This window comes from Sceloporus occidentalis, unplaced genomic scaffold, assembly GCF_023333645.1.
Source record: "Sceloporus occidentalis isolate IW3139 unplaced genomic scaffold, rSceOcc1.0.p SCAF_1, whole genome shotgun sequence".
NCBI lineage: Eukaryota > Metazoa > Chordata > Lepidosauria > Squamata > Phrynosomatidae > Sceloporus > Sceloporus occidentalis.
The window spans coordinates 217,329,089-217,342,374 of record NW_028316981.1 but is presented as its reverse complement, the minus strand read 5'-3'; the positions used below and the strand labels follow the sequence as shown (position 1 = coordinate 217,342,374).

The 13,286-nt window shown below is 44.6% G+C and overlaps 1 protein-coding gene across 5 annotated transcripts in view; it reads left to right on the top strand.

The window, feature by feature from the left end:
* Positions 1-1,476: 1,476 nt before the first annotated feature.
* The window catches only part of ZNF384 (zinc finger protein 384), a 34,244-nt gene continuing 22,434 nt past the window's right edge, over positions 1,477-13,286 (top strand). For 3 of the 5 annotated variants that reach the window (XM_089488921.1, XM_089488920.1, XM_089488922.1), the window contains exons 1-4: positions 1,477-1,843; positions 8,331-8,401; positions 8,496-8,736; positions 9,855-10,185. In XM_089488921.1, coding sequence (XP_089345047.1) covers positions 1,537-1,843; positions 8,331-8,401; positions 8,496-8,736; positions 9,855-10,185 — 950 coding nt within the window. In that variant the 5' untranslated portion in view covers positions 1,477-1,536. The other 2 variants (XM_089488924.1, XM_089488923.1) reach the window with 2 other exon arrangements.

Sequence of the window (13,286 nt, the reverse complement as noted above, 5' to 3'; positions counted from 1 at the left end):
ATTTTGTAAAACCCCTCTTGGATGGAAGGTGGCTAAGTAGGACATGTCCTGGGAAAGGAGGACCTTCTGGTCACCTTGGCTGGTGGAGGACATGGTGGGATTCCTCCCAGACAGAAGTCTGGAATGGGCTGGTTGTCCAGGGAAAGGAGGGCATTTTTTCCCTTCAGTTCCTCCTGGATGAAAAGTGGATATGTAGGACGTGTCCGGGGAAAGGAGGACGTGCCTCATTGCCCTGATTGGAGACCATTTGTGTGTCTGGTGGCCCTAAGTGGAGGACATTTTCCCCTTTCAATTCCTTCTGGATGGACGGTGGATATGTAGGACGTGTCCTGGAAAAGGAGGACGCGTCTCGTTTCCTGCAGGACAAAAGGCTAAAAATGGAGGACGTGTCCGGGAAGAAGAGGATCCCGGCTGGTTGCCCTCAATGGCGGGCCTTTTGGGGTTCCTGCAGGACGGAAGGCTAAAAATTGGAAGACGTGTCCAGAAAAAGGAGGACCTCTGACCACCCTGGGGGCGTTTTTTTGGATTCCTCCTGGACGGAAGGTGGAAATGTAGGACGTGTCCGGGAAAAGGAGGACCTCTGGCCACCCTGGGGCGTTTTTTTGGATTCCTCCTGGACGGAAGGTGGAAATGTAGGACGTGTCCGGGAAAAGGAGGACCTCTGGCCACCCTGGCGGCGTTTTTTTTATTCCTCCTGGACGGAAGGTGGAAATGTAGGACGTGTCCGGGAAAAGGAGGACCTCTGGCCACCCTGGCGGCGTTTTTTTTATTCCTCCTGGACGGAAGGTGGAAATGTAGGACGTGTCCGGGAAAAGGAGGACCTCTGGCCACCCTGGGGCGTTTTTTTGGATTCCTCCTGGACGGAAGGTGGAAATGTAGGACGTGTCCGGGAAAAGGAGGACCTCTGGCCACCCTGGGGGCGTTTTTTGGATTCCTCCTGGACGGAAGGTGGAAATGTAGGACATGTCCGGGAAAAGGAGGACCTCTGGCCACCCTGGGGGCGTTTTTTGGATTCCTCCTGGACGGAAGGTGGAAATGTAGGACATGTCCGGGAAAAGGAGGACCTCTGGCCACCCTGGGGGCGTTTTTTGGATTCCTCCTGGACGGAAGGTGGAAATGTAGGACGTGTCCGGGAAAAGGAGGACCTCTGGCCACCCTGGGGGCGTTTTTTGGATTCCTCCTGGACGGAAGGTGGAAATGTAGGACGTGTCCGGGGAAAGGAGGACCACGCCTTCTCAAGCCTTGCCTCCAAGGAGCGACTGAAATGACGGCGGGAAAAGCCCTGCCCTCCGCGCAGCCGCAGTCGCCCTCCTTGCGGCGTCCTTTGCGCATGCGCGCTGGCATTCCCAACACCTGAGGGCCAGGACACCTAAGCCCCGCCCACCACCGCCACCGGCGCCCCGGAAGTACTCCCTCCGACTCCGCCTCTTCACCCCGGAAGTGAACTCCGGCGCTGCCTCTTCCGGGGAGGGGAAGGCTGCCGTTGCCGCCAGAGCCGGGGGTCCAGTCTCCGGGGGTCCGGCGGGGCCGAGGGGAATGGGCAGCGGGAGAGAGACCATGAGCGGCTTCCCCCGACAAGGAGCACTTCCGGGGTTAAGCCCCCACCCGGAAGCGGAAGACAAGGGCTGCCTGCTGTCCGCCTGGCTCTCCGCCGGAGGAGCGACGACGGCCGGCGGCGGAGAAGGAGGAGGAGGAGGAGGCGGCATCGGAGGCGGCGGTGGTGGTTCCGGAGGGGCTGCGCCTCAGCTGGTCTCCCGAGCGCCGCAGCTGGACTCCGCGTCGTCCAGGCCGCTGTTCCCGGCCTCAGCCCGGGCGGGAAGGAGAGCCAGGGGCCGCGGGAGGGGTCAGTCACGGCGGAGGGAGAGGGGGAAGGAGGGAGGGAGGGAGGGAGGGCGGTCGGTGGACCCGGGAAAGAGACCTCGCTCCTCGCAGAAGGAGAAGGACTCTGAGTGGATGGGTTCATGGCCAGTGGGTACTAAGGAGGGCGACTAAAAGGGTGAAGGGTCTGGAAACCGTGCCCTATGAGGAAGGACTTGGCGAGCTGGATGTTTAGCCTGGAGAAGAGAAGGTTAAGAGGTGATATGATAGCCCTGTTTAAATACTTGAAGGGATGTCGTATTGAGGAGGGAGCAAGCTTGTTTTCTGCTGCTCCAGAGAACAGGACCCAGAGCAATGGATGCAAGCTGCAGGAAAGAGATTCCACTTCAACATTAGGAGGAACTTCCTGAGAGTAAGGGCTGTTCGACAGTGGAACACACTCTCCTCAGAGTGTAGTGGAGTCTCCTTCCTTGGAGGTCTTTAAGCAGAGGCTGGATGGCCATCTATTGGGGATGCTTTGACTGAGAGTTCCTGCATGGCAGAATAAAGGGGTTGGACTAGATAGCCCTTCTGATCTCTTTCAACTCTAGGCTTCTATGGTTCTAGCCCTGGGAGACCCCCCCCCCATCCAATGACCTTCCAGTCCAACCCCATTCTGCCATGCAAGAGATACACAGGGAAGAAATGTTTACAGCTGCCTACCTGTGTCCTTGACAGGGAACGACATGCTGAAGCGAAAATATAATAACTGGACGTTATTTCTGTCCTCAAACACCGCACTCCACTGCAACTGTGATACAGAGCACTGCCTGGAAAGAAATGTTACAGGTGCCAACTGGATATTCTTTCTGAAAGCACACGTCATAAAATACGGAATTGCTTCAGCCTCATGTCTTTGTGCTGAACTGCCTGGCCTATGTGTCCCAGAGGGAAGGCATTCTTGTGAGGGCAGCAGAAAGTGACTGTGCTTTACCTCCCTTCCTTTTCAGAGGCGCCTAGATTCCTAGAGTTGGAAGAGACCCAAGGACAATCCATTCCAGCCCCATCCTGCCATGCAGGGAATCACAATCAAAGCATCCCCATTGACAGGTGGCCATCCAGCCTCTCTTTAAAAGCAGCCTCCAAAGGAGATCCCACCCCACTCCAAAGCAGCCTGTTCCACTGTCAAACAGCCCTCACTGTCAGGAAGTTCCTCCTAATGTTGAGGTGGAATCTCTTGCATCCATTGCTCCGGGTCCTAGTCTCTGGAGCAGCAGAAAACAAGCTTGCTCCCTCCTCAATATGACACCCCTTCAAGTATTTAAACAGGGCTATCATATCACCTCTCAACCTTCTCTTCTCCAGGCTAAACATCCCCAGCTCCCTAAGTCTCTCCTCATAGGGCTTTATGGTTTCCAGACATTTCATCATGTTGGTGGCCTCCTCTGGATACACTGCAGCTTCTCCAAAGTAAATGTTGACCCTGTTAGCAGCATGGAACCCCTATGAAACCAGGGGACAAACAGGAGCAGAGGGACTGGTATGTTCTACCTGTGTTTGTGGAAGCAGGTGGACAGTATGCTTAATCTTCTAGCAATAGTATCCATATCGCCACCACCCCACCCAAAGTAAATCTCTGGTGTTGTGGGCAGCATTGAGGATGCTGGTAAAACCTTGTTTTGCACTCTCTTAGGCTGCATCCACGCTGCAGAAATAATCTGGGTTGTCACCACTTTAACTACCATGGCTCAGTGCGACAGGATTCTGGGGCTTGCAATGGCATCAGAGCTTTCTGACAGAGGATATACCACAGAACTAAAAATCCCAGAATTCCTTAACTTTGAGCCGTGACAGTAAGTGGCATCAAACCGAATTGTTTTCGCAGTGCAGATACATCCTTAAGGCTAGTAAGTCAAATTGGTGAGGAGCCACCACAGTGGATTTGGGGAATACATTCCTAAAAGGGAGAAATTGTTTTATAGCATGTAAACCTAAGTGTAAGGATTAGAGATCACCCATCTTCCATAACTGAATAGGTGACAAGAATGTTTAGTGTGCTTTGATCTGCGGCATTACAACATTTATACTGGAGTCTTCCTGCAAAAAACGACAACAGCAAACCACGTAATTTTTGTCTTTTTGATTTTTCAAGGGTTGCTGATTTAAAATCTGTTAGCAAAATTGCATCGGCTGAAAATGACATGTAACTGTTATACAGTTGGCCCTCTGTATCCATGGGTTTTGCATCCATGAATTCAACTATCCAGGGCTTATATATATACCAGTGTATATTTAATTCAAAAAGCAAACTTTGAGTTTGCCATTTTAAATAAGTCATACTAAACCATTGTACATAATTTACTTGTACTTAATGTGATTTGAGCATCCATGGATTTTTGATATCCATGGAGGTCCTGGAACCAAACCCCAGCAGATACCAAGGGCCTGCTGTGTTATCCTTTCCATAGTCAAGCTACTGCTCCTTGATGTCTTCTTCCATTGCCTTTGGCACCTAAAGCTCTGCCTGAATCATACCATATATGTTTTGGTCAGTATATGATTTCAGTGAAGTCAACAGTGTTCATTTTTAATTACTCTTTCCTTTTATCATTAATCAGAACCCAGGTTCCTCACTGTGTTTTATCAATTCGGAGTTGGCTTTTTATAATGTTTAGATAAGTAATAGTTATGTCTGGTGTGGCATGCTTGGTATTGGCAGCTGCTGCATACCCTTATCAGTATATCATGGATTTAAGAGCCCTGTTGTATCAGACTAAGCATTTAATCTAGTCCTGTATTCTGTCCCCATAGTGGTCATACAGATGCCTCTGGAAAGGCCACAGGCAGGAGATGAAGGCAACAGCAGCTTCCTGCTCATGTTCTCTACTCAATACTGAGAGACATACTGCCTGAGGGGGGATATACAGCCGTCATAATTACTAGCTAGTGATAGCCTTATCATCCAGCAATCAAATCCTTTTTTAAAAACTGCCTTAAGAAGCTTGTCTTGGCGATGGCGCTGCTGCAAAATTGGCTGTGCCAGTAGTGCACCAATGCTGTTGAGAACCACAGGTTCCTCTGGACACAGCAAGGAAGTGGAGTACTGTGGAGGAGAGGCCTCACCACCCAGAGCGAGCTCCTTGGTGTCTATTACCGTGGCCTGGTCCCTTTTATTGTTGTATCAGCCTGTCCCTCCCAGCCAGCTCTTTTTGCTGTTGTACCCCTTCTCTGGCAGAGGTTTATTTACTCTGGCCTGTTACAGACTGCCAAAATAAAGCTGCTTCGGGTCTCTTTAGAGGTATGCTGTTTAAATGACGCATGGGTCCTAAGAGTCCGGAGGTCGTGCCAAAGCCACACTCCATTCCTAAGCACTGGAATGCAGCTTTGGTGCAGCTTTCGGATTCTTAGGATGCATGCATCATTTAAATAGCATACCTCCAAAGAGACCCGAAGCAGCTTTATTTTGGCAGTCTGTAACAGGCCTCTATTTCTTTTGGGGTGGGACAGAATCTTGGCCGCATTGTGTTCCTGTTGATTTTCCGCCTCCTCCCCAACTTCCTTTCCTCTTTTCATTTTCATCCAAAGGAAGCTTTTTTGTTATTGCCCTTCCCCTCTTCTCAACTGACATATAGAGGAATTAAAATAAAAATAAATTCTAAGCTCTGATTTCTGTGTTGTTGGTTAGGAATAATAAAGTTTTAAAATATAGCGGAGGAAAAAATTTAAAAAAAAACTGTTTTAAGTTGGTAACCATCGCTGCTTCATATGGTTGCAAATTCCACAGTTGATCTATGCAACATTTCAAAAACAACTGGCCCTCTGTTTTCGTGGGGGGTCCGATCTGGGCTCCCCCCACAAAAATGGAGGCTCGTGCACATTCAAGCCTCATAGGTGAGCGCCGGGCACGTGTGCCATAGGAAATAGTGGAGGTCACCCCTCCACGGATATTTGAGGGCGCAGATCTGAGATCCGCGAGTTAGGAGGGGCGACTGTACTTCTTTCATCTGACCTAAATATTACTGCTGTTCTCTTTCAATAGGTGACCCTGAGTTCTGAGAGAGGGAAGATTCCCCCCCCCCCTTTTCACTTTCTCTACACCATCTATAGCTTTGTGTATCTCTATCATGTCTGATCTCATATATTTCCTTTTCTAAGCTAAACACCAAGGCATTTCCCGATACGGAAGTTACCCCAAACCTTTGATCACTTTTTCAGCTTTTCCAGTTCTACAATATCCCTTTTAGAACAATATACAGTATTCCAAGTTTATTTGGAATGGTTTATTTGCAGATTCATATAAAAGCAGTATGATATTGATAGTCCTGCTCATTTCCGTTGGTATTTAGATCTCCCATTGCCATTTTTATAGCTGTCACACACTGGATCGACGTTTTCATCAAGCTTTCCATCACAGCATTTCTTGGAGAGTCACTCCCAGCTCAGATCCCAGTGTATAATTTTACAGTTGATTATGCTGAGGTGTATTTGCTATTTTGATATCCATTTCACTAATATGAAGATAATATTTTCCAGCTGTTTGCAGTCAATTTTCAGTCACCCTAATTAATTTGATGTCATCAGTAACTGATAACTTGAGATCATAAATGAAGTTGAAAAGCACTGGTTTTAAGGATTCTTAGCATTGTAGCTTGTAAGCTTCTGCTTACATCACTCCATTTCAAGAATTTTCTATTTATTCCTACTCTATTCCTTGAGTTAGTAGTAATTATAAAGGCCTATCCATATGTCCCTCAACTTCTGAGTGTGCTCGCAAATATATGGTAAGGGACGTCATCAGCCCAACTAAACACTGTCTACAGATTACCCCAGTCACTTGTTATTGGCATTCTCAAATAATGCTTAAGCAAATCAAATTTTTATCTTTTTGAAATTCACATTTTGAAATGGGAAATTGTGTATAGTGTCAATTCAAGAACAATTCATTAAAAAGGTTTGTTCTGTCAATCCATATATACTTTGATTTGGTAATAGGGTGTTTTTTGTTTGATTTCTTTGTGTTTGCTTTAAGGTTGCACAGATCTCTTATTAGTTAGCAGGAAGTGAAAACAAAGTTTCTTAGATTTGTCTTTGAGAACTGAGACGGTCATTTTTCACTAGAATATTAGATGACCCGTGATGCCCTTTTAGGCTTAATACAAGCCCTTTCTCAGTGTGTTTACTTGAGTATAAGTACCACTGAGTCCAGTGGGGCTTTCTACCAATAAAAGATGTGTAGGGCTTTAGCCACTGATCATTGAGCAACTAGAACTCTAGTTGCTCTATGCACCCTTCCCTTATGCTGGCGATCTATTCCGAACATACACACCCCGTCGTAAGGGAAGTACTGCGTATGGCAGAGCCCCATTGAAAACATGGCGCGTGCACCATTGCCTCTTCCATCTGTATTAGAAGGCTATGCACCTTCTGTCATTAAATTTCCCATTGTGGGAGTTTTTCTGAAAGGTGATGAAACAAGCAATCTTTTCTCCATGCTTACTTTGAGCTGTGCTATGAAATGATTTGGTCTCTTCTCTATAGTTACTGTTTAGAGTGAGGATCAACCAACTTAATTTCTAGGCAAGGTCTCGCTCCTATGTATTTCAGACACAGGAGGAATTATTGTACATGTAGCTTTTTTAAAAAATCTGTTCCTACTATATCTGTGCTATATTATAAAAAGGCTGTATGATGAGCTGGAACATAAGAACATAGAGGCTTCACATTTTATTTTCCTGCTATAAGACATTTGGATCAAAGTTCTGTTGGCCCAAAATGTATACACTAGTCATTTATTTCCAAGCGCTATATATGGATATTAGTTGCTGGGGAACACTAGAGTTGGGGAAATTACACCCAATATTGGGGCATTCTGTTGCTGCATGTGGAGAAAGGAACAGACCTTTATGTTCTGATCAGCATAAGCTATGTATATTCTAACATGAACATGGTCAGCTGACTATTTGAACCATGTTTGGCTCTACCTCATCACATCCCAGTGAGCTGAAGCAAGTGAGATTAGCTTTTTCAGACTTCCAGTATTTAACAATCATTAATCAGCTTCAGATTGATGAAATACAGGGTCCTTCGCTGGATGCCTGTGCTGATAGAATTTTGTCTATAAGAATGTCATCACAATGACAGTATAACTTTGTTTTGGTTAAATGCAGACTCTTAGTGATTTGGTGTGAGTGTATGTATTTTTGTGACATTTGCTCTATTGTTGGTTTTGTTTGCCACGTTGACCATGTTTTAAGAAGAAAGAGAGAAACCTGGAGAAATATGATTGTCACATGCTTGGTTTACACAAAGCTTTTGTGTTCTGGTGAAGATCATGACCACATGCAGAGCCTGTCCTCTTGAAAATAATTGCAGACTCTGGGGAATAATTTGGAGCATTAGAAAGTATTAGCAGAACCAGTTTAGAAGAGGTGAATGAGGTCTAGAGTTGGAACTGCTCAAATAAGAAAGATGCAGTGTTTCACTATCACAGCTGTGTAATTTAACATCAAGTCTTTTGACTTTTTCCCCTTCAGCTAGAATGGAAGAATCTCACTTCAATTCCTCCCCCTATTTTTGGCCAGGAGTGCCCACTGTCTCAGGGCAGGTAAGAGATGTCCGAATTGTAACACGTTTCATACAAAGTTCATGCAATAATTCTTCTAAAAACTCATTCTTCCACTTACCTCTTCTCTTTCCAGATTGATAACAGTATGTTCATTAACAAGATGAAGGAGCAACTGTTACCTTCGGAAAAAGGCTGTGGTCTCGCTCCTCCCCATTATCCAACCTTATTGACTGTACCAACCTCTGTGGCCCTTCCCACCAATATTTCTATGGATTCTGACACCAAGCCTGAACAGCTTACCCCACATAGCCAAGCTTCTGTGACACAGAATATCACTGTGGTGCCTGTACAGTCTGCTGGGCTCATGACAACAGGTGAGAGGATTTGAAGTCTGGTATAGTTAGTGTCAGGGTTGGAGGTCGGGTGGCTTGCATCTCATGATTTGACCTGTCCATAGTAAGGGACTGTAGCTAACCCTTGTCTGAGATGCTGGAAAAAAGGAAAAGCACTCAAGCCAAATATGTAGCAAAGCGTGGCTATACACCATAATATCTCTGCTTACCCACTTAACTGTGTAGACAGAAATGTCCTGTTACTATATCCCAGTCTGGTAAATGTTCCGGGAGAATATGGTCATTCCAATCCAGGGATCCCACTATTTCACCCCGGTGATCAGTTCATCTCTGTTGGTAAAAATGTTACCAACAGACCAACAAAAATGCCCTGTAAATGTTCTAGTCTTATATTATTAAAACTATTTTTATTGTATGTTTATTCTTTTCTTTGAGGAGTACAGAGAAGAATGTACAAAGGGACCTGCCATTTTTTAGCTGACCTGGCTAGCCAGGCAAAACATAATCAGGTTCCCCACCTTTAAATCCTTGGGAAAGGTTGTGCAGACGTTTTGTCACTAATCAGTGGTCAAATGCAGCTTCAAGTAGCAGCAATCAACACTTTATCGTTCTTGAGCACCCTGTGTGCCTGTGCACACTGTTAAACAGTTTCCCTTTGTTGTATTGGAACAGGAAGGGCAGTGGGGTGCCAAGAAGTTACTGAACTTTAGTATGCTTCCAACTTAGGAAGCATTGACCAGGGTCAGACTATTTCTTCCTCCCTTCACGTCTTCAGGATTGGAAGGAAACCTGCCTTCTTGCCATAAGCCAGTGTCGTAACTTGCAGTGGTGAGTGGAAGCCTGTGTTCATAGTAGTCCCAGGATAATACTGTGAGGTAGGTTAGACTGAATAGTTGGCCCATGGTTGTCTGGTTAGATTCATGACTGAGAATAGAACCTGTGCTACAGTAATTACATGATATAAAGGGCAGCTTAGTTATGCTTTGTTTTAACTTGCCAGCTGCTTTGAATCCTGTGCTAGGAGAAAGGTAGGGTATAAATTAAATATAAATTAATTAATAAGTAGACTCTCAGGGCATTTTAAAAGATGGATGAATATTCTTTCTGGGATTGATATCCGAACCTTCTTTCTCTCACAGGGCCTGGTCTCGTGATCACTTCTCCCTCTGGGTCTCTGGTGACCACAGCTTCTTCTGTGCAAACCTTTCCTATCTCAGCACCCATGATTGTCTCAGCACTTCCCCCTGGTTCCCAGGCAGCTCTTCAAGTAGTACCTGACCTCTCCAAAAAGGGGATTACTGCCCTTTCAGAAGTTGGGACAGTGAGTGGTGTCGGTGGTATGCCCCCAAAAGCTCCCCGAGGGCGGAAAAAGAAACGGCTACAGGAATCTGGCCTGCCAGAGATAAGCGATCCTTTTGTGTTGCCAAATGATGATGATGAAGATCAGCACAAGGATGGCAAGACATACAGGTGAGGGTACAGGACTTGAAATTTCATAAAGATAGTTAAGTGTTTAAATTTTAGGGGAACCATTTTATTTACTAGGTTATTCTGGTTCACTAGGCCTATTCTAATGACTTGGACAGTAGAGATAAAGACATAAATTCTTGGCTAGCTATACTTGAGCCTTGCATACCTTTTAGAAGGTGGAGTCTAAACCCTTGCTACTGAATGTGATTTCCGGTGAAACTCAACTGTATACTGGGAAAAGCTTCTTGAGCTGCTTATTACATCTTGCGTTTCAATGATACCCAAACGATAGGATCCAGTTACCCCTCTTGGTGGCACTGAAATTTCTTCAGCAATAAGAGCTAGTTCCATAACAGTGATTTCTTAATGCTAGAGAGGTATACTCTTTGCTAATGAAGATACCTGGATAAGTTGCTCATCACCTATTCCTGTGATTTTGTTGTGTTTGTTCTGGCCTTTGAGGAGAGAAGGAGTAAAGGACTGTGATGCTAACAAGCATACTATCACTACAAACTACTTCAGTGCATAATTGGGTGAGGGTGATTCCTGCTACTCCACTATATCAGGTTTAACTGACCAGATGTTTGGATCATTAGGGAAAGGAATAATATTGGGCCTGTTCCTGTCTCCAGTTACCAAATACACACTATTGTACTATCTATTCATTTCATCACTGTTGAGAGGTCAGTGTTTAGGGCCCTTATTATTCCTGGCTGCTAGTATTATAGTATCATACATTTACCTTTCTTCTTGGAGTGATTAGTGCAGGATGTAGCAAAGACTAATGTTTGACTGTCTGAGTTGTCCCTTCTTGTGATGGCTCCCCCACCAACTTTGATAGGATGTTGCCCCTATACCCTATTGTTCCTTGGGGTTGTGTTGGGCACTTTATGAGATAATCTATTAAGTTAGGATATCAGCTTTTATGATGCATCACTAGTTTGAATGACTTTGGCTTAGTTTTAAAAGTCAGTATGAATGAGGGAGGATAATGGGAAAAGCACCTTTTTCTTCATAATATGCACAGCCTCTGCACTCAGAATACAATTGACCCCCTCCTCCTAAATTCTTGAAATGTGATACAACCCTTGAAGGTCATAGTACAGTAGAAGGCTTAATTGGGGCAAATATGTTGCATCAGTGGTTCATTCATTTGCTCTCCTGACTCTGAAAGATCAGCTCAGTGAAGAGTGTGTGGCTACCATTCCTAGTGAGCTCTTTAGAAGCACTAATAGCGGTATGTTGATGTCATTTTGTAATACTGAACAGTTCAGTGCCTTCCTTTTTCCTTCGTATAACAAATTCCAGAAGAAAATGATCATTCCTTTTAAAGGATCCCACTATTTCCACCCCAGTGATCAGTTGATGTCTGTTGGTAAGAATCAGACTTGAAATAGTTGGTCCCCTTGTTGTTTCCTCTGCCTTTTAAACAATGAAATGGTCTACTAGGCTAGTGAAAATTTTGTTGGAAGTTACTTCCAACAAATATCAGGGTGGTTGATGTCTCCCATTACTACTATCTCTCCTTTTTGAATATTTGGTCATTTGGTTTATGAAGGCATCATCCAGATCTTCAGTCTGGCTGTGGGGCCTATAGCAGATGCCCACAATGAAGCCACTGTTGTTTATGTCTCCTTTCATTTTTACCCAAAGGCTTTCAACTTGTTCTCTCTCTAAGTGATGGATCTTCTCACAGGTGTATTCATTCTTGATATATAAAACTGTTTCTCCTTTTTAGTTTGATCTGGTTTACGAGAATAATTATATCTTTTCATTACTATATTCCAATCATGAGATTTATCCCACTGTAAGAATTAAAGTTCATCTTGCTTATTTTCTGTGATCTGTGGGTTTTTATGGAGACATTGAAGACCATGGATCATTCTCTTTTTGTTGTTTTTTTTCTGCCCACCATTTGGCTCTTGCTCTGTTGACCCGATTCCTCCTTTATTAGCGAGGCTATTGTCCCCAGTATTTGGTGCCCTCATGCTCTCTGGAATACTGTTTCTTTACCTTTGATCCCTCCTGATCAGATTTGCAAGACTCCTAGCAAAAACATTATTTCCAACTGTTGTGAGGTGCAACTCATCTCTTGTCAAAAGTCCTTCTTTTTTATTATTAATATTTTAAATTTTACAATACAAATTATTACATTTTTCTTCATACACATATATGCTTTAACACTTTACTTATTTTATACTAAAAATCACCTCAGTGCACCCCTTCCCTGGAGCCATTCCCATCCATATAAAAGTCCCATCAAATGTCCTCCTTCATGGAAGTTCACATCATGGTCCAAGAAGGCAAACCTTTCTTGATGGAACCTTCCATGGGGCCAACTGTTCACTTTTAGTATTTTTCTCCCTCTTCCTGAGCCAGCCACATCTTTCAACAAGGAGTGATGAAATAGCAACCTAAGCTTCAAGGTTCTTCAGCTTCCTCCTCAGAGCGTCATGGTCTCTTGCAATATGTTGAAGGTGTTTTATTTGTCCCACCATGAATTAGAAGAAATAGCTTTGAAGAGTCTTGTTAACTTCTCTGTTACATCTTGGCTCTAGGAGCCAGCATACTTCTCAAGATATCTTAGGAGGCTCACACACCACTGCATATGTTCTGCAGTACAGGGAATCACCTATGACCACCACATATCTTTATTTCCTCTGGAGATTGTCAGTATCTATTCCATCTATAGAACCATTCCTGGAAGCTTCCCCCCATTTGTTTCCCTTGCAGAAGAATCTGCTCCACTCCCACTCTTTCCAGAACAGCTTCATCCTCCCTGGTAAAATCAAAAGATAGAAACATGGGCATCAAGCTGCTGCTCCTTTTCCTCCAGCAGGGCAACCAGTTTGCACTATATGCCATGTGGTTAAATTCATATATTTGTGTACTACCTTTTTTGTGTCCTAAAGCTTTAGATGGGAGAGAATGGCACACTTGATAAATTTTGATACTGAGCGCTTATTTATGCCAGAGACAGCCGCTACCTGTAGATATATCTCTTTTCACCCAAAACAGTGTAGATATCTACAAAGCCTGACCGTTCTCTTGGTAACATTGTACATCTCTGTGCCATGGTAGCTTTGTAGTTTGCTTTACCC